At 44.6% G+C, this 18255-nt stretch overlaps 1 protein-coding gene across 1 annotated transcript; it reads left to right on the top strand.

The window, feature by feature from the left end:
* Nucleotides 1–2361: 2361 nt before the first annotated feature.
* rps15a (ribosomal protein S15a) lies at nucleotides 2362–6744 on the top strand. Its single transcript, NM_001304235.1, is given in 5 exon segments — nucleotides 2362–2386; nucleotides 3334–3471; nucleotides 4158–4237; nucleotides 4514–4599; nucleotides 6616–6744. Coding segments are annotated over 4 exon segments (393 nt in total). The 5' UTR covers nucleotides 2362–2386; nucleotides 3334–3338; the 3' UTR covers nucleotides 6710–6744.
* Nucleotides 6745–18255: the final 11511 nt, after the last annotated feature.

Genomic DNA, 18255 nt, shown 5'->3' with positions numbered 1-18255 from the left:
GTATGTATATTACACCATATTTTTGTTTGAATATGAGCTACTGTTTGAAACTGTACGCAATAACAGTATTGAATAATACAGAAAATAATGATAAACTATATTTTGCTCTAAGTATTTACAGTGTAAACAGAACTAAATCTTCACATAGGCACTTTGTATTGGATGTATGCTGTATTAAGTAGAGAACTCTGAATTAGAGTAAGGGCTTTCCTTAAAAAAAACTTTACCTTTGAGTGAAGCAGGGCCTTACACTGTGCCTGTCTAATGAATCTAGTACACACATACTGCCGTCTTTAAATTTATATGTTTTTTTGTTTTTTAAAGGATTACAATTCGTTTTAGCTTTTTGACAGAGCTACTCAACATACTTTACGCAACATATAATCCTTGCTAGTAATTGAACATGAAATTATACCTGATGGGGCTGCCAGAGAGGTAGGTGGTCCTCTAGTGGTCAAAAGGCAGAGAGGCATGAGCAGTGGCATATATGCAGCCAATATTTTCTTGTAGTCTGTGCTTGTGAGATTTCTGACTTCCCTGCCTGATCCCTACTCTTGTCCAGCTGGGTCACCGGGAGGAATTGGTCAACTGTGAAGACTAAACTTGACCAATACATTTATTCTGAGGTAGTTGCAATGGCCCGGCAACCTACCAACTGTTGGGAGTTAAGGTCATGAAACCAAGGCTTATTTAGCAATTGGATATCACAACATTGGGGGAAGGCCGATACCTGTCATTGTCTTCTGAAGACCTAAACCTGCGAAGTTGCTAATTGTTGACTTTAAGAAGCAGAGGTAACACACCCCAAATCCACATCAACAGCGCTGCAGTAGAGAGTCACAGTTTTAACTTCCTTAGCATACGAATAGCTTAACAGTTTACTTGGACCGTCAATGCAACCGACGATGTGTCCAGAAGATATAACAGCCACTTGGGGGTCAGCATACTAGCAGCTGGTATCGTCGGGTATCGTCATGATCTGCAACACAGCCAGGAGGACTTTGGACAGGGGCAGCAACAGGTCTTTGGAGCCTGGTACTGGGGAGGCATGGGCCACGACCTCATGTCCTCCTAAATTTAAATGGAGCAGGAGACAAGGAAAATGTAGAGAGTGCATTCCTTAGGTTTACAAGGATTTGCAGTGGAGAAAGAGATCTGACACTACTCCCCCAGCGCAAATAATATAGCAATGTAAAACCCAAAGTCATGTGATGTGCCTCCCTGGGTCCTCTCCATCTCTGCTTACCATCACTGCACCATGGAAATCATTATGACCTGCTGCATCACAGACTGGTGTGGGAACTGTTCCACAGTGACCTTTAACTTTTTTATTTTATACAAACACAGGAGAAGTAGAAATCAGGGAATATATATAATGGGTAAACATCCCCTTTATAGGCTGCCAAAGGTACTCCCACTAAGTATTATTATTTTCATGTATATGGCTACATAAACTAGGAACATTTTCTATGTTTTTTCTGTGACTTTTGATAAAAACAATAGGTTAGATTGTTGAAAATCTATTTCAATCAATATTTTCTTGTTATTTTAAGGCAAAACATTTTTTAGGTTACAGCAAAGGATATGTAATAGCATGTAAATGTAAACCTGACTAACAGCATATGAATTCCTCACAGAATTTTTTTTCACTCTAATTTGAATTGAATACATGCACCAAAAAGTAACTTTTTGTGCCCACAGTACACAATAAAATCAAAGCATGGTTAAACAAGATGATTTACCAACTCAAGGTAAATTACCGTATTAACACCCAGACCACTAGACGGCGCTGATTTTATTTAGACACCTAAGAACAACACCAAAGATACTGCAGTAAAAACCACTTATTCTCCAACTACTGTGTAGAAGAGATATTCGACATTTTTGATGTAGAGTTACCATAACGTATGAAATATATTTATAGAGTGTCTGTTTAGACATATCAATCAATTAAATGCATTTTATAGTCCTCTTTTTACATTTGCTGTTGTCACCGAGTGCTTTTCCAGAAACCCAGCCTGACAATAGTCCCCTTGCACAAAACTAAGGACTGACACAGGGCATACTCTGCGGTCCCATCCGAAGATTTCTCCGGAAAAAATATAACTGTTTCTTGCAATTTTAATTGATTTATTATTGTTTAACATATTGAAAGTTTGCTTGCATTAGATGGTGATTACAGTCATTACGTTGTACCGCAAGGATGCATTTGTATCCGAAGTCTATAATTATTAAGTCTATAATAATTCCCATACATTTCACATATTCATCAACCAAGGGCTTGTCAACGGGTGAATGCGTGAGCTTGTCTTGAAAAAGCTTACATTTTGGCCATAATGCATTGCGAATTCCTTCTACTTCCTCTTTCCGCCATATTGCAGAACCGGTAAGGCCCACTTCTAAAATGTCATTGTCAATCTTTTCTATATCTAACCCATCGAGGCTTCTTAAATATAGATTTTGTAATTACATAAAAGTTCAATGATGTACTAATGTCATGATAAAGTTATTTTGTCGATATGGTGAGGGATTTGGGTGTTTTACCTTGTGATTTGTGGAGTCCTCATCACTGGCCATTTCACTGATGTGTGATATGGTTGGGTTAAGCTCGAACGTATTAAATATGAAAGTTTCATTATTTCTGTAACAATACCACTGTCCGGTGCGTACTCGATTAGTAAAACATATATTTTTAGTGTCAAGATTAGTAGAAGTGTTGAGTAGTACTTGTTTCTCAACCCAACTCTGTCAGCTTGCCTTGGCCCGTATTGTGCATGAAGCCCTTGCGTGGTAGACAGTCACGATGGAACGTATTTCTGCAAACCTCAGTGCCGTATTCAATCACTTTATCCCGGTCTTAAATGGTTTACGCGAACATTTGAAGTGTTTCGTCCTGGTTTGTGAACTGTAGCACGTTTACTCCTTAGGTAGACTGTTCACATGACAGTAGCTATGTAGTACCCAACAAGTCATTTTATCAAAGCTCGCAGGGGAGATAATGATGTTAGTAACTGTAGCCTTTTAGCTAGTTATTTTCTTAAGCTAATATACTGGCTAACGACGATCGACAATACCCCCAATTATATTGCCAGCTCAAACAATGTTCCACAATCTTGACCCCAGACTACGTTTTCGACTGGTTTACAGTAGTTAGCTTTCTTCGGTTTTTAAGCTAGCTACCTGGGTAGTTTACAACTAGCTACATTTAAAATTGTATTGCTAACCTCACGGTTCTAAAACATGCGATCTGATAAACTACGGATGAGGATGACCGTTTAACCAGTATTTAAGTTGAAGACCCGTCGCTAATTTACTTGGTGTTTTTGTTCACAGGCATCATGGTGCGCATGAACGTTCTTGCAGATGCGCTCAAAAGCATCAACAATGCTGAGAAACGTGGGAAACGACAGGTTCTGATCCGGCCGTGTTCAAAGGTCATTGTGCGTTTCCTGACCGTCATGATGAAGCACGGTAAGTTCATATTGAAACTTGATGTATTGGACAAAGTTAATGGGTTTTTCACGACAATGCCACTCTCCTTTTTATTGTGGTGTGCCATACTAATCCATCCATCGGTAAGAGGAATTCTGGACCTCAGGTTGTTGGACAAATACTTTATACCACCAGATGTTGCTATTAATGCTTTTATAAAAAGGTCCAATTTTTATTTTTTTACTTTCTTGAAGAGATTCTTTGAAGTAAATCCACCTGAAATAGACATCATTCCTTGTCCTGTAGTTTTGGGGCACTCAAAAGGATTACAATCCAACTCCCAAAAGGGTCCTTTTAGAAACGTGAACGGTCTCATGGTGGTTATTCAGGTCTGAAAGTTCTACATGTCAAATTGCTTTTCAGTAACTATACACACACCGTATTCCATTTTGTACGACTTGAGCATTACATTTGTGCTAGCATGCACATTATTTACTGTTGTGGAAATGTATAAGTCTGCTGTTTTTTCACTTTCTCTACACACTGTAAGCAGGAACCAGAAAGTAATTGTTGTGATATGCAGAGTTCATCCAATGCTCCTGGACATTAAGAACTGCACGCAAATGTATTGTTTTTTTCCCACAGTGGCATATGGGTTCCGAATTTGATCTTTAACAAGAATTGTCAGTGGCTCTGTCTCATGGTGCTCTCTCCTGTTTTCCCAGGTTACATTGGTGAGTTTGAGATCATCGACGACCACAGAGCTGGGAAAATTGTCGTCAATCTCACTGGAAGGCTGAACAAGGTAAAGCTATTGTTGCGCTGCATTGGTGCCCACTAATCATGGACTTAAATTGGCCTTCAGGTTGTGCTTCTCTTTTTTTGTAGTGGTTGATATTTATCATAATGACTGCGGTCGATATGAAATGCTGTTTGTAATTGGTCCCTCTTGTCTTGCAAGTCTTGACAATACCCCTACCTGCTTAGCTTTGAGCAAGAATCTTGGCTCCAGTTGTATAGGTGCTACAGCGTGTGCCTCTGAAATGCATCCCTCTAACCTTCATTGCTACCTGTCTTTCAGTGTGGTGTGATCAGCCCGCGTTTTGACCTCCAGTTGAAGGACCTGGAGAAGTGGCAGAACAACCTCCTGCCCTCAAGACAGTTCGGGTGAGAACGCTACAGCCTTTGGAGTGGCGATTAGTGCAGTGTATATATATATATATATATATCTGATGCAGCGCTCGTATGAGTCTTTAGGAGAGAGTGATGAGTGTTTCCAGGGTCGTACTGAATTTACTCAGGGTGTCGGCTCAAATTAATGCCACCTCAGTTTAGCTGCCTCTCTTCAAGAGAAAGTGAACTCTGCATCAAACCGGTCCATGGTCAAAATGGATCTTGCTAGGTTGGAAATTAAAATGCTATTTCTTTGTCTCCCAGGTGGTGCCGCAATCTAATGGTCTGGTTCGATCCATAATTGGGCCGCTGTATGATTTGGCTAGAACATCCATGGGCGATGTATGTTGGCCATGCGTTGGCAGGAATTGGGCAGGGGTCGGTGGAGATCTCTCTTCTAGGCATCGGCCTGGAGCCGATGCCTAGAAGGACGATGTGCTAATATCTGCCGACTCTCTTGACCCCGTGGGGAGTTACTGGTGCAGGCAGGGCCATGGTTATAACCGGATATCAGATCGCCAGAAAAGTTGGTCAAAGGACTAGTTTTTGTTTGGGAGATGGGGATAGCCTGCAGATGAGAACTGAAACTTAAGTGTTACTTGGCATGCTCAGTTCTGCTGAGAGGGGACCATTAACTGGTTCCATGGTAACTGGTTGACAGCAGTGTTAACACATTATTTAGCTGCATTATTTTTTTTAGCACGTGAAAATGGGGTTTAAACGCTTAGCCGTTAAGACCTCCTCAGTTTGCACAGTGTATTGCTCCGCTTCTCTCTTCTAGCGGTGGCTGTTCTGATGGCGTTTGCCCAGAACTGTGTGTGTGTGTCTGAATGGTCACAGGCAGGTTTTTGCTACTGAAGATGGTGACTGTGGATTGTGGCCATGTGACTAAATGGGCTTGCATAGTTCATTTAACTGGTGCTTTGCCTTAGCCAAGGCTCAAAATATGGTCGCAGCCCTCTGAATATGGTACCCTTCCCAATAGAAGTGTCCTAGAGCAATGCTACAGTCTTAAATTCTCCTCTGCCAACATTGACTACGCGGTGAAAAGGTACATTTAGGTTTTTGTTTGGCAGGTGCTTTGACAGTGGCTGTGGTGTTATTTAATGCTTGCTTCACCCATAAGCTGTTGCTGGGCCTACTTCTTTGTGCATTTCCTTGTAAATGGAAATCAATTTGTCACCCAAACTGCACTTATTGTATTCTCCTGGGTGTGTTGACCTTCCCTTATGGTCCACACCCTTTTCCCCAGTGTGGATATTCAGACCCTAATACGTGTTCCCCACAATGGTATATCTGTATGCTGGTCCTGAAACTAAATGTGGCACTATAAAGGCCATGGTTTTATCTCCTTAACCATTTGACACCAAGTGGGGGGGATATATATGATGTATCCCCAGGTATGTGTAGCTAAACTGTAAAATTCTGTTTTATTTGGCTTTGAGTTTGTGTTGTATAGGATAACTTTGGACATCCACCTCTTTAAAATGATGGCCGCCACAAGCCAATGAGCTTCCACAAACGTTATGTGGTTTGGACCGCGGCATCCAGAGGAGTAGTGTCAATGTACGGAACGTAGTCAGGTTGTGGAAAATGTATTGAAAACCTATTGTGTTTAGCTGACATTAATTTGTGATGTTTTGGTGAGTGGGCCACTCGGCGTATGAGCTGGGGGTTATGGGAAGATGTCTAATGACGGAGGCACTAAACAAGCGTTTGGCTGCAAAGGCCTCATACAACATGTAGGTTACAGGTGTTCCATGTAGAGTCTGGTCATGGTTTATCAGTGGTCAGGCATTTGTTAGTTGCTGTGGAGTGGTTACTCCCAGGTGTCTGGGGGCTGTGTCTGTTGTGGACACATCATCTGGACATATTCATTGCAGTTGGAAGTGCAAGCTGTCTGTTAGCTGACCTGCTTCTGATGACTGCAAACGTGTGTTTGAATGAATGTACTTCTGCTTGTAGTGAATGGCAGAACTCGTACCTCATGTTCCCCCTCTCTCCTTTCAGATACATTGTGCTGACCACCTCAGCTGGCATCATGGACCACGAAGAAGCCAGACGAAAACACACAGGAGGAAAAATTCTCGGATTCTTTTTCTAAAATGTAAAGAACTGCAAAATAAAACGCCATCAAATTGGCCGGTTTGTCTGTGCTTATTGGATAATCGTGTGAACTGTTTCCAGGGTGTTCTTGATACAAAGAGTATAAGTTGTATTATTCAGCGAACATTTGTATTTTATCGCAGTATTGCTCTCTGGAGGAATGTCTTAATTTCAGCACTCGTTCCTTGGATTTAGCTGTGGCTTCTACATCGTACTTCACACTGAGCTGGATGAGTTTATAGCCATTTTCCCTTTGCACATGGTTGTTAAATTGTGTGAATGAGCCTGAAACCTGACCTTCTGTTTTAGCTCCCACCGACATGGCTAGTGAGTTACAGTTACTGGATTCACACTAATTGAAGTCCAAAACCTTCCCCCTCTTTGCCCCTGAGAACTGTGGTAATTACTTGCAGGGCGCGAGCAGGTAGCTTTCGAAACGCCTGTAAGATGCAATTAAAGCTGATGTCAAAAGAAGGGGTCAATTTAAAATGGACCAGTGGTAGAGCGCAAGAATGATCCCTTGTGGGGGCTAAATGGGAAAATTACTGAGCCAGCAACCAGATGTGTAGGCTTAGTTACTGTGAAACTATTATGGTCTTGTTGCAAGGGAGATTTTGGTCTTTTTGTTGTAAATCTGTCTACATCAAGACCTTAATGGTTCTATTCAGCTACTGGGATATGATTTAGAGGCATGTTGTAACGGTGCTTTATTTTCAATGGAGGTGTTCAGACGCTTTCAGGGCTAGCATGGTTGCTTCTGGTATTACGGAATCCCTGTATCATTCAACGTTTAAACCCAACCCTAAACGGGCCCCCGGACCCCTACCTTGTCACAGATGTTCTGTGACCGGACAGGGTTGAGGGTGTGACTTGGTGGAGTTGGAGTGTGATTACGCAGCCATTGAATCCCCATTTTGAATCTGATTTTAATGGCACAGATACTCTGGCGAGATGACTGATTAGCGGACTGGACCTTGAGTCCTGTGGTGGGGTGAAACTGGTTCTTCAACATGACCTGACAATCCCGAGTCTGCTTGTCAGACCTACAGTGTTGCTCAGAGAGCCCTCTCCCTTTTCTTGCCGACAGCTTTGGCGGCGAACAACAGAGTGATTAGGGGTTGAGTGAATGTCCGCTTCTAGGCACTAACGACTGATGATGCCGTTAATTGTATGTACCAATTCCTGTTATAGAAGTTATAAACCTAATTTACAATTACACTGAACAAAATTATAAACGCAACACTGGTTTTTGCCTCCATTGATCATGAGCTGAACTCAAAAAGATCTAAGACTTTCTCAATGTACACAAAAGGCCTATTTCTCTCATTGTTTTCAAATCAGTCTAAATCTGTTAGTGAGCGCTTCTCCTTTGTTGAGAGAATCCATCCACCTCAGGTGTGTCATATCAAGACAGCATGATTATTGCACAGTTGTACCTTAGGCTGGCCACAATAAAAGGCCACTCTAAAATGTGCAGTTTCACTGTATTGTGGGGGTCCGGGGTGGTCCGAAAACCAGTCAGTATCTGGTGTGACCAACATTTGCCTCAAGCAGTGCAACACATCTGTATATTGGCAGGACCTGGAACACGCTCCAGAGCATCCCAAACGTGCTCAATGGGTGACATGTCCGGTGAGTATGCTGGCCATGCAAGAACTGGGATGTTTTCAGCTTCTAGGAATTGTGTACAGATCTGATATGCTGCAACATGAGGTGATGGTCATGGATGGTCATGGAAAGGCACAATAATAGGCCTCGGGATCTCATCATGGTATCTGCATTCAAAATGCCATCAATAAAACGCACCTGTGTTCGTTGTCCATAACACATGCCTGCCCATACCATAACCCCACCGCCACTCGATCCACAACGTTGACATCAGCAAACCGCTCACCCACACAACACCATACACGTCTGCCATCTGCCCTGTACAGTGAAAACCGGGTTTCATCCGTGAAGAGAACACCTCTTCAAAGTGCCAGACGCCATTGAATGTGAGTATTTGCCCACTCAAGTCAGTTACGAACTGCAGTCAGGTCAAGACCCTGATGAGGATGACGAGCATGAAGATGAGCTTCCCTGAGACGGTTTCTGACAGTTTGTGCAGAAATTCTTTGGTTATGAAACCCGATTGTTGCAGTAGCTGTATGGGTGGCTGGTCTCAGACGATCTTGGAGGTGAATGTGCTGGATGTGGAGGTCCTGGGCTGGTGTGTTTACACGTGGTCTGTGGTTGTGAGGCCGGTTGGATGTACTGCCAAATTTTCTGAAACGCCTTTGGAGACGGCTTATGGTAGAGAAATGAACATTCAATTCACGGGCAACAGCTCTGGTGTACATTCCTGCAGTCAGCATGCCAATTGCACGCTCCCTTCAAAACCTGCGACATCTGTGACATTGTGCTGTGTGATGGAACTGCACATTTTAGCGTGGCCTTCTATTGTGGCCAGCCTAAAGCGTATTACACACAATAATCATGCTGTCTAATCAGCATCTTGATATTTCACACCTGTGAGGTGGATGGATTATCTCAGCAAAGGAGAAGTGCTCACTAACACAGATTTAGACAGATTTGTGAACAATATTTGAGAGAAATAGGCCTTTTGTGTACATAGAGAAAGTCACAGATCTTTGAGTTCCGCTCAGGATAAATGGGGGCAAAAACAGAAGTGTTGCATTTATAATTTTGTTCAGTGTACATGTATTTAAGAAAGTGTTTGGATGTGTCAAGTCTCAAAATTAGACGAATCTCCATAATTGTCCAATATTTAGGCTTTCCATGGTTGTGAGTGGTATTACACAAGCTTGAAAATGAACTGCTTGTGGAAATGGGTGGGGGTCATTTGAGGGACTAATTAGCCCCTACACCCTTGATCATATTTTCACACCCTCAGCTTTGAGACACAAGCAAATAGGTGGTAATAAGTGCCAAGATGGCTTCTTTGTCAGCATTGGCAGAAAATCGACTAGCCTCTGTTTTATGGTTGTAAACTTTTTTTTTTAGCTGACCGTTTCGAATGACCCGGTTTGCATATAACTGAAAAAGGAGTCAGAAGGGATGCTTCTGTCCAAACCAGTTGACCATCTGGCCCTGTACAACCATTTCACTAGCTCACACTTTCTTTTGCTGCAAAAATGTAAGTTGAGAAACTCCGAATGGCTCTATGAGCCTAGGAGCTCACACCAATAAGGCCTTTGCCCGCTTTTTAGTCCTTAGCAGAGACGCAACTTTGATAAAACTTATTTTTGGGTCATCTGTTGGCCTGATCAATGGCCCTTGGTGGCAGATTTGACAATTAAAAGCTGCACTTTTCCTCTACAAGATGTGGACTTGTAAAAAGCTTAATCTGTCGCTGTCTGCTGCATCTCACCAATGGGACCTCCGTTCAGTGGTCTGTATACAGTTCCCAGAGACCCAGACATCACATCCTTTCCTGCACTGCAGAGGGAGATTGTTTTAGGCCTAGTATAGCAAACAGGAGAAAAAGCTACAAACGCTTCCTTGAACAGCTAATGCGCCAGGCCAAATGCAGCACTATGTTATATGGGCTAAGTGCACAGAGACTGTCTCGCTCTCTCATGGGTTCGCAGCACTAAGAACTGTCCGTGTAAAGTGCAAAACCAAAACATCTTGGCTCTTGTTGCTGTTTGGCTTTGAACCCCAGGGTGGACTGGGACAAGAGCTCAGAGAGATGATAAGGTCACACTGACCTCAGGGGAAGAACTAGTACCGGCACGGTCCATTTTCCATTATTGCTCGCTCTAAATATGAACCTACTAAAGAGAGTCATCATCCCACTGGCATTTTATTGAAAGTATTTGGTGTAGCATCACAATCAAATCAAAGTTGCCCGTTATCTCAAAATGTTCTCCAGACCTAGGTAAACAATTTTTTTCAGGAACAGTAGAATTCTGTGACCTCAGAACAGCGGACCGCCCAGTGGCCAGTGCCAGGTGATCAGCAGTGGCACAGTTTTAAAACAATACCAAGCGTCCAAACGCGGTCGGGACACCAGGGGTTGTCAGTCCCCCCCCCAACCCCCCCCCCCCCACACACACACACGATCGTACGCAAAACGCCATATGTCACAGGGAGCCCTCTTCCCCAGCACCAGTACAACTGCCAGCGGAGGGATTTGCGTCGGTGGAAACAAATGGAATGCATTAATACTGAAACAAAAAAGGCTTCTGCTTATCTGGCCTCATTCATCTACGTATGAAAGAGACTCGACAGTCAGCATGGATATGTTTCCGTGCCTCGGTTTGTGATGTCTGTTCCGAAATAGAATGTGTGTAGTTATGAATATGGATCTGAAAGTTTGACAGTTCTAAACTACGGGTCCTCTGGGAGTTCTCTGGCATTCGCAAACATGCAGTAGGTTTTGTATAATTTCAGCCGGTAGTTTTTAAAGTAGCTCGACGATGCAATGCTAATCCCCCCGGCTCTGACCTCACTGCCGGTGGAGGGCTTAGGGAGAGTGGGAGATACCTAAAAACATTTCCGATTCACACCTGCATATAATATAGCTTGTGTGAAATAGGTCAAATATAAGCCAGCGAATTATGATTTGTATAAGACAAATTCTTCTCTGACGCCCAAGATGGTTCTATTTAAATTCCCATTAGCCTGCTCTGCAATTTTAATGTGAATTTTGTTGTTGTTATAATATCAAAATACGTGTAAAAGTAATTGAGAAAATCCTAGAAATGGTTGCCCAGCAACTATGGTCATAACTGCCATTATGATACGTAGGCCCTACCTCAGTTAACAAAATGAATACAAAATCAATGATTCTGCAGGATGCTTTACGAATCAGCCTACCTGTGGACGTTGTAGTCATCAGCCTATCTGTGGATGTTGTAGTCATCAGCCGACCTGTGGATGTTGTAGTCATCAGCCGACCTGTGGATGTTGTAGTCATCAGCCGACCTGTGGACGTTGTAGTCATCAGCCTACCTGTGGACGTTGTAGTCATCAGCCGACGTGTGGATGTTGTAGTCAACAGCCGACCTTCGCGTGGCAGTAATTAATGATTTTGTAGGCGATGCATTTGGTTGATTCAAACTATTCACAATTTAGCTTTTCCCATTTTTGGAAGTACACACCGTGGGTAACGGAGCTAATGATAGTCAAGACGGATGATAGTGGCTCTGCTAAACTCATATTTAGAGTAGTGAAAACGTCTTCTGATGTATAATGTCATCAAAGCTGCCTAATGAGATTTTGAACTGAATTATCCTGGGCATTGGAGCAGAACCCCTCATACCACCAAAGAGTTTTAAAACTCTGAGGTGCCAACAGGCGAGACAGCCGGCCCTGCAAAGCAGACTCAACTCATCAGACCGGGGATTTGTGGTTTCACAAGTCAGTGTGAGAACTGTTGCGTGTCCGTTGTTTCTCATGATCTTTACCAGCTCTATCTTTAACCTAGATTTGAGCCGGTGTGTTACGTAGCTGAAATGTCATTGCATGAGGTGAAAGTAGTCATTTTCGGTATGGGAAGAACTGTGTTTTCCCACATTATGTGACTGGTCATTTTGCCACTTAGGCATGGTTCATATTTGTCAATGTATTTCTACCACATCCTATTACCTCTTAGTGTGACATTAACACAGTGAGTAATGATGTATTTAAAAAAATTTTTTATTTAGTTTTATTTAGTGGACACTATCCTGTCCCAGACATTTTTATTCTGGGCCCTGAAACAGGAATCGAACCCATAACCCAGACACCATTGCCTTTCCAAAAGAGCTACACAGGAGAAAAATCTGTCGGCTACTCACATTTTATCCAAAAGGATAAAAATAATGTATCCTTCCGAACTGATAAACCGTTCCAAAATGATCTTTGTTTGGCTCTTTGACCTGAAATAACAGTGGGCTATTTCCATATGCATGGAAAAGTTTACCATAGCAGCCTCTAAGCCATTTTGGCAACCTGTAGAGAGCTGGTTAGTGTACACTGGTTCCCAACCTTTCTCAGACACTGTACCACTGACTGAATTTGAAGATCACCCCTGAAGACCCCCTCATGTGCATCAATCAATCAATCAATCAAAATGTATTTATAAAGTCCTTTTTACATCAGCAGTTGTCACAAAGTGCTTTTACAGAACACCTGGCCTACATGTCAGGAGTACGTCCACGCTGTCATTTAATTTCTTAAGTAACCCCTATAAATAACCCACGTCCCCTCAAGGGTCCCAGTACCCTTGGTTGGGAACCTCTGGTGTGGCCCATGGCAGTGGAGGAGGATAACATCAAAACGATGCCTTCATTATTCCAGTAACAGCACAGCAGAACAGGCTGTATGTCAGCGCAACAGTTCAGCCTATAGGCTCGCATAGGACCAACTCCTCAATCTATCTTGACTGCATTTGCATGGTAATACAGTTGGAATGACACATTATGGAAGGTGGCGTTCGATCCAGGGGATTCATTTTCCCCTGCTGGAGATAGCAAGGAAAACACACATGATGGGAGGGAAGCTTTAATATTTGTCTCCCTGTCGTTAGCCGTCATACGTGTTTACCCTGGAAACCTCAAACAGGGGCAAAGTCAACCGAAGTTGTGTACAGGTCACGTAAGAGGTATGGAGGTCGTAACTATATTTAATGTATTAACGTATTCCGCAGGAACAAGCATTAATGGTAATATATTCATTTCCAATACCTTGCATGATGTTCTTGCATCCAAAGAGTATGAAATTTGCATTTGTGTTGTCTCCAGTTTCAACTCTGCATCTCATGACTATGGAAAGTAGCATGGACTTCTTATCACGTATGATAAATGGATAGCGAATCACTGGTCTAATGTCAGTTTTCTGGTTCTGCAATGCACAGTATGGCCACTTGGGGGCAGTAGTGAGACATCTCAGATTATCTTGTTCTGTCTCATTTTCACTAAACACTAGACTGCACCGTTCCGTCCCTATATTTCGAGCCATTGCAAAGACTAATTAAGATGGATTTCAGAGATAACATATTTAATATTGAAATGGTGTCATAGGTTGATATGACGCAAAACGTTCTGTTAAAATTAAATACATGTAACTTTATTCAGACCGTTTTCCCATTGTCTTTTGTCCATAAATCCATTTGCAGTCAGAGAGAGAGGGAGAGTAAGGAACAAGAGCATGAGGGAGAAAAAGCAAGAGAGATATAATTTATCCAATGACACCAGTGTCTGTATCTCTCTCGTGAAGATGGAAAGACGTCTCATCAATGTATTTAAGCCATTACAATGCGTTCCAGGCCGAGCAGCGACACTGAGGCCATCTCCAAGTTGAAGTAGTTTCATGTCGCCATAATTCATTAGCGGACCCTTCCCGATGACCCCATCGGCCCTCTGATTAACGTGACCACACAGTCATCCGGAGGGATCAGCCAGTGATGCTGGAAGCCCCGCCCATGTCGGCGACAACGGCAGGTGTCCTTCATGTCGATGTCCATGGTGGAGCCTGCCCAGGTTACTCCTCTTACCGTCCCTTCAATCTCCCTCCTGTGGGTTTATATTTTATTTGCTACATCCAGGGGTTGAGAGGGCGCATCCCCGATGACTCCCCGTTCCCTACCTAGCGTACTACTTTAGACCAGGACCTGTAACGACCGTGGAGGAAACCAGCGCCCTACGTAGCGAACCGGGTGCCATTTTGGATCCAGACATAATATATTCCGCATTGCCTTTGGACTCCCCCATAATCCTTAGACAGAAAGGAAGTGAATTATTTCACCACCCAATATGGCACCGTCTGCTCCTCCGGCCTATCTCTAAAGACCGGAATACATTTCCAAGCATATGGTGACCAGAAAACCCGTTAGGAGGAGTGTGGAGACACTGTACCGCTCCCCAAATGGCCCACTGCCCCCTATACCGAGCCTTCACTTCCAACCGAGGGCCGTAAGGCCACGTGGGGAAGGAGTGTGCAGTTTGGGACGCGGACATAAACATTTATCTCCGACCGTAGTGACAATATTGTTCCCCCAGCCGAACGGTTCTTGCATTCCAAGGTGAAATGGAGGTCTGCTGTTGTCACACGGTCATTCTACTGATACAGGACGCAAAAGCGGTTTGTGGTTTTTACACGGGTTGCTATCTCGGTGCATGCGCTGCATCTGCTAGGTAGCCAGCCAGGAGGTACCGACGAGGAGTTGGGGGGGGGGGGGGGGGTTGGGTGGCTGCCGGGAGAGAACGCACTGGGTGTGGCGGCGTATGATGAATGAGATAGTTGGGAAAGCTGTGAATTTATGGATGTGAACGGAGGCCATTTATCCTGTACCGTCCTCAAGGGCGTCGTCCTTTCAGGGCCGGATCTGGAAGGGGCGGGCTTAAGGGGATTGGATCCCGCCATGTCGGGGGTCATCGGGGATGGCTTCCTGCTTCCTACGCTAGCTCGGACTCGAAAGAAGGGGGCCCAGCCAGCGGCCACCGTGCCGCCCTTAGAGCCGACCTCACCAACGACTCATGAATGAACAGGCTTTCAGGGAAGCGAACGTTTATGTACTGTATTAATGGGGAGGCCGAGAGGTGGAGGGGAAAGCACAGCTTTAATAAATGATGTCACAATGCAAATTCTACAGTGTAACCTTGAGCGCAGTCGAGCAGCTGTTCATAATGAAAGCTAATGGAGGTAACGCAGTAAACTGATCATTTAATACAGTGTGCAAATAACAAGGAACGCGCAATACGTCACACAATTAACAGTGCGTTTCACAACTGGTGTTAAAATCATTACCTCCACTCTACTGTACACTTGATTAACGGTAATAACTAACTAGCCGCTACGTCCTGCTGAACAGCGTTACTGGGAAAGAGTCGACAGGCTTATCATAACCACACGTTTTCTGACCTTTAAAGCTGTTTCCAAGCTTTCTCGCCTTAGGCTTTCTGTTTCAGGAGATTCAGCCCTGGGCTTATTTTCACAATCGACTGGTAAAAAAACCCCAAAATTGTCAATGCCGAACTCCCCAAGGTGCATCGGAGGGAGTCGGAATGTAATATCGAAACTCCGTACAGATTCAGAATATCTTCCACGTTCATATCACTCCCTATAGTCTCTATGCAGCGGTGAGAGGAGAGAGCTTTGTTGATGGAAAGAGTGAGATGTTGGTCATTAACTGAGACTGAGGGATGGAGGGAGGAGAGGAGTTTTGTTCTGCGCTGGAGGCCTGTAATCTGCCACTCCAGTCAGGGAACGGCAGGAGACGAAAAGGGGACAGAGGAAGGGAGCCTTGGGGACAGCAGCTGCAGGAGACGAGGAAGGGGCCTCGGGCTCCGGGAGGGACAGAGACGTAGTCGAGCCCAGCTGGAGCACCTCAGGGGAGGGGGTAGAGCAGTATGTTGTCGACAGCCTCCCTCCCCCCTCGGCACATCAGAGGTGATGCCCTCTCCAGCCTCCCTCCCCCCTCGGCACATCAGAGGTGATGCCCTCTCCAGCTTCCCTCCCCCCCTCGGCACATCACCACTGATGCCCTCTCCAGCCTCTCTCCCCCCTTGGCACATCAGCGCCGATGCCCTCTCCAGCCTCTCTCCCCCCTCGGCACATCAGAGGTGATGCCCTCTCCAGCTTCCCTCCCCCCCTCGGCACATCACCACTGATGCCCTCTCCAGCCTCTCTCCCCCCTTGGCACATCAGCGCCGATGCCCTCTCCAGCCTCTCTCCCCCCTTGGCACATCAGCGCCGATGCCCTCTCCAGCCTCTCTCCCTCCCGCGGAAGTCTCAATGTCCTGTCTCCTGCCAGGCAACCACTTAACCTAGCTGGGTCATGTAGCAGACAAATGTTGCTCAGTCCATCTGTCTGTGTGCTACTGAGAAAGATGCTGCTCTCACCATGTCCTATTCTAACTCCAAATGGCCCTTTTGTCTGATGATATGTGTTTCCCTCAAAACAACTTAATCGCATCCCATGTCCTCATGTTACAAGATCTCAAGTCTGAAAGAGCACTCACTCACGCATACATTTTTTTCTCTGTCCTTGTGGTGACCTGATACATAAGCCTATCCTTTACATAACCTTAACTTAAATGCAACGTCAGTAACCCAACCTTTATGTATAAACTTAATCTAGCCTTAATGTCTAACCCTAAACCTGACCCCGTAATGTGGTAACCTAAAAGTAATCCCAACCCGGAAATATGTCAGAAAACCTTGTGGGGACCCAATTGTCAGGTTTTATCTTTGTGGGAACATCTGGGCCCCATGAGTACACATAAACCTCGAGTTCACATACAAACACACACACACAAACACACATACTCAAACACACACACACACAAACACACACCCACAGAGACACACTATCACTACATCCAATGGGCAACTACCTTTAACTTTAAACTTGAACCTGTTTTTTATAGGTCAAAGGTCACAGGATTCTGATTTAGATAGACGCCTGAAATACACCTGAGATCTTCCCGGTCCATTGCCTTACGCAACAGACCAATGAAAATACAGCTCAGAGGGGTCAAAGGTCACAAGTTGCCATGATTCCTACAAAGACCCTTATGATTCAATCAAGATACCTCTTTTGTGTCTCTGGGTGGCTGTCTGGCAGCAATGCTACATTCTGAGGTTAGAACTGCTATGATTCAGATAGAACACACACAATCCAATCCAGAAGCCTCCCCCACCGAGCAAAGGACATTGAACAGATGTCATTCTGGCTGAAAAGACGTTGAAAAGATATCTTTAAAATGATTTCGCTCAGTGGGTTCCGGTTGGCCGTCAGACAGATCGTCAAGCAGAAAGGCATCATATTGATTTGATTAGTGGCTAATTAAACCTCGGCAGGCTGGGGATGGTCACAAAGGAGATGGCTCAATTAGCCAAGATGTCAGAGAATCTAATTCCCCTCTCATCCTGCTCTGCAACACATCTTCCCTCTTTTCGTTCTGTCTAACGACTCCAGGGTAAAGTGGAGGGGGGGGGGGGGGGGGGTAAGGGGAGAGTTGTTAGTGAGGGAGAATACCCCCAGGAAGATTTTGTACTAAAACTCAGGCCCGTAACAGACAACCAGCAAATCTTTACTTAAGTGTGAACCCCCATCTCTCCCAGTTATACGAACCCCCATCTCCCCCCGTCATACAAACCCCATCACCCCAGTTATACGAACCCCCATCACCCCCTCCTTATACGGAGCCCCATCACCCCCGTCATACAAACTCCATCACCCCCGTCATACAAACCCCATCACCCCCGTCATACAAACCCCATCACTCCCGTCATACAAACCCCATCACCCTCGTCATACAAACCCCATCACCCCCGTCATACAAACCCCATCACCCCCGTCATACAAACCCCATCACCCCCGTCATACAAACCCCATCACCCCCGCCATACAAACCCCATCACCCCCGTCATACAAACCCCATCACCCCCTGTTATATGAGTCCCATCGTTACACAAACCCCCATCCCATTTTCCCCGTTAAACAAACCCCGCCAACCTCTCTGTCTGGCCGTCTGTCATCATCTGCCTGCCTTCGATTCTCGTATAATGGCTTTCAGAGGTAGTCAATAAGTTGAATAAGAATTGACACTGGTG

Source organism: Esox lucius, chromosome 9 (assembly GCF_011004845.1).
Source record: "Esox lucius isolate fEsoLuc1 chromosome 9, fEsoLuc1.pri, whole genome shotgun sequence".
NCBI classification, from domain to species: Eukaryota; Metazoa; Chordata; class Actinopteri; order Esociformes; family Esocidae; genus Esox; species Esox lucius.
The sequence above is the reverse complement of the archived record's forward strand: the minus strand, read 5'-3'. Positions and strand labels throughout refer to the sequence as shown.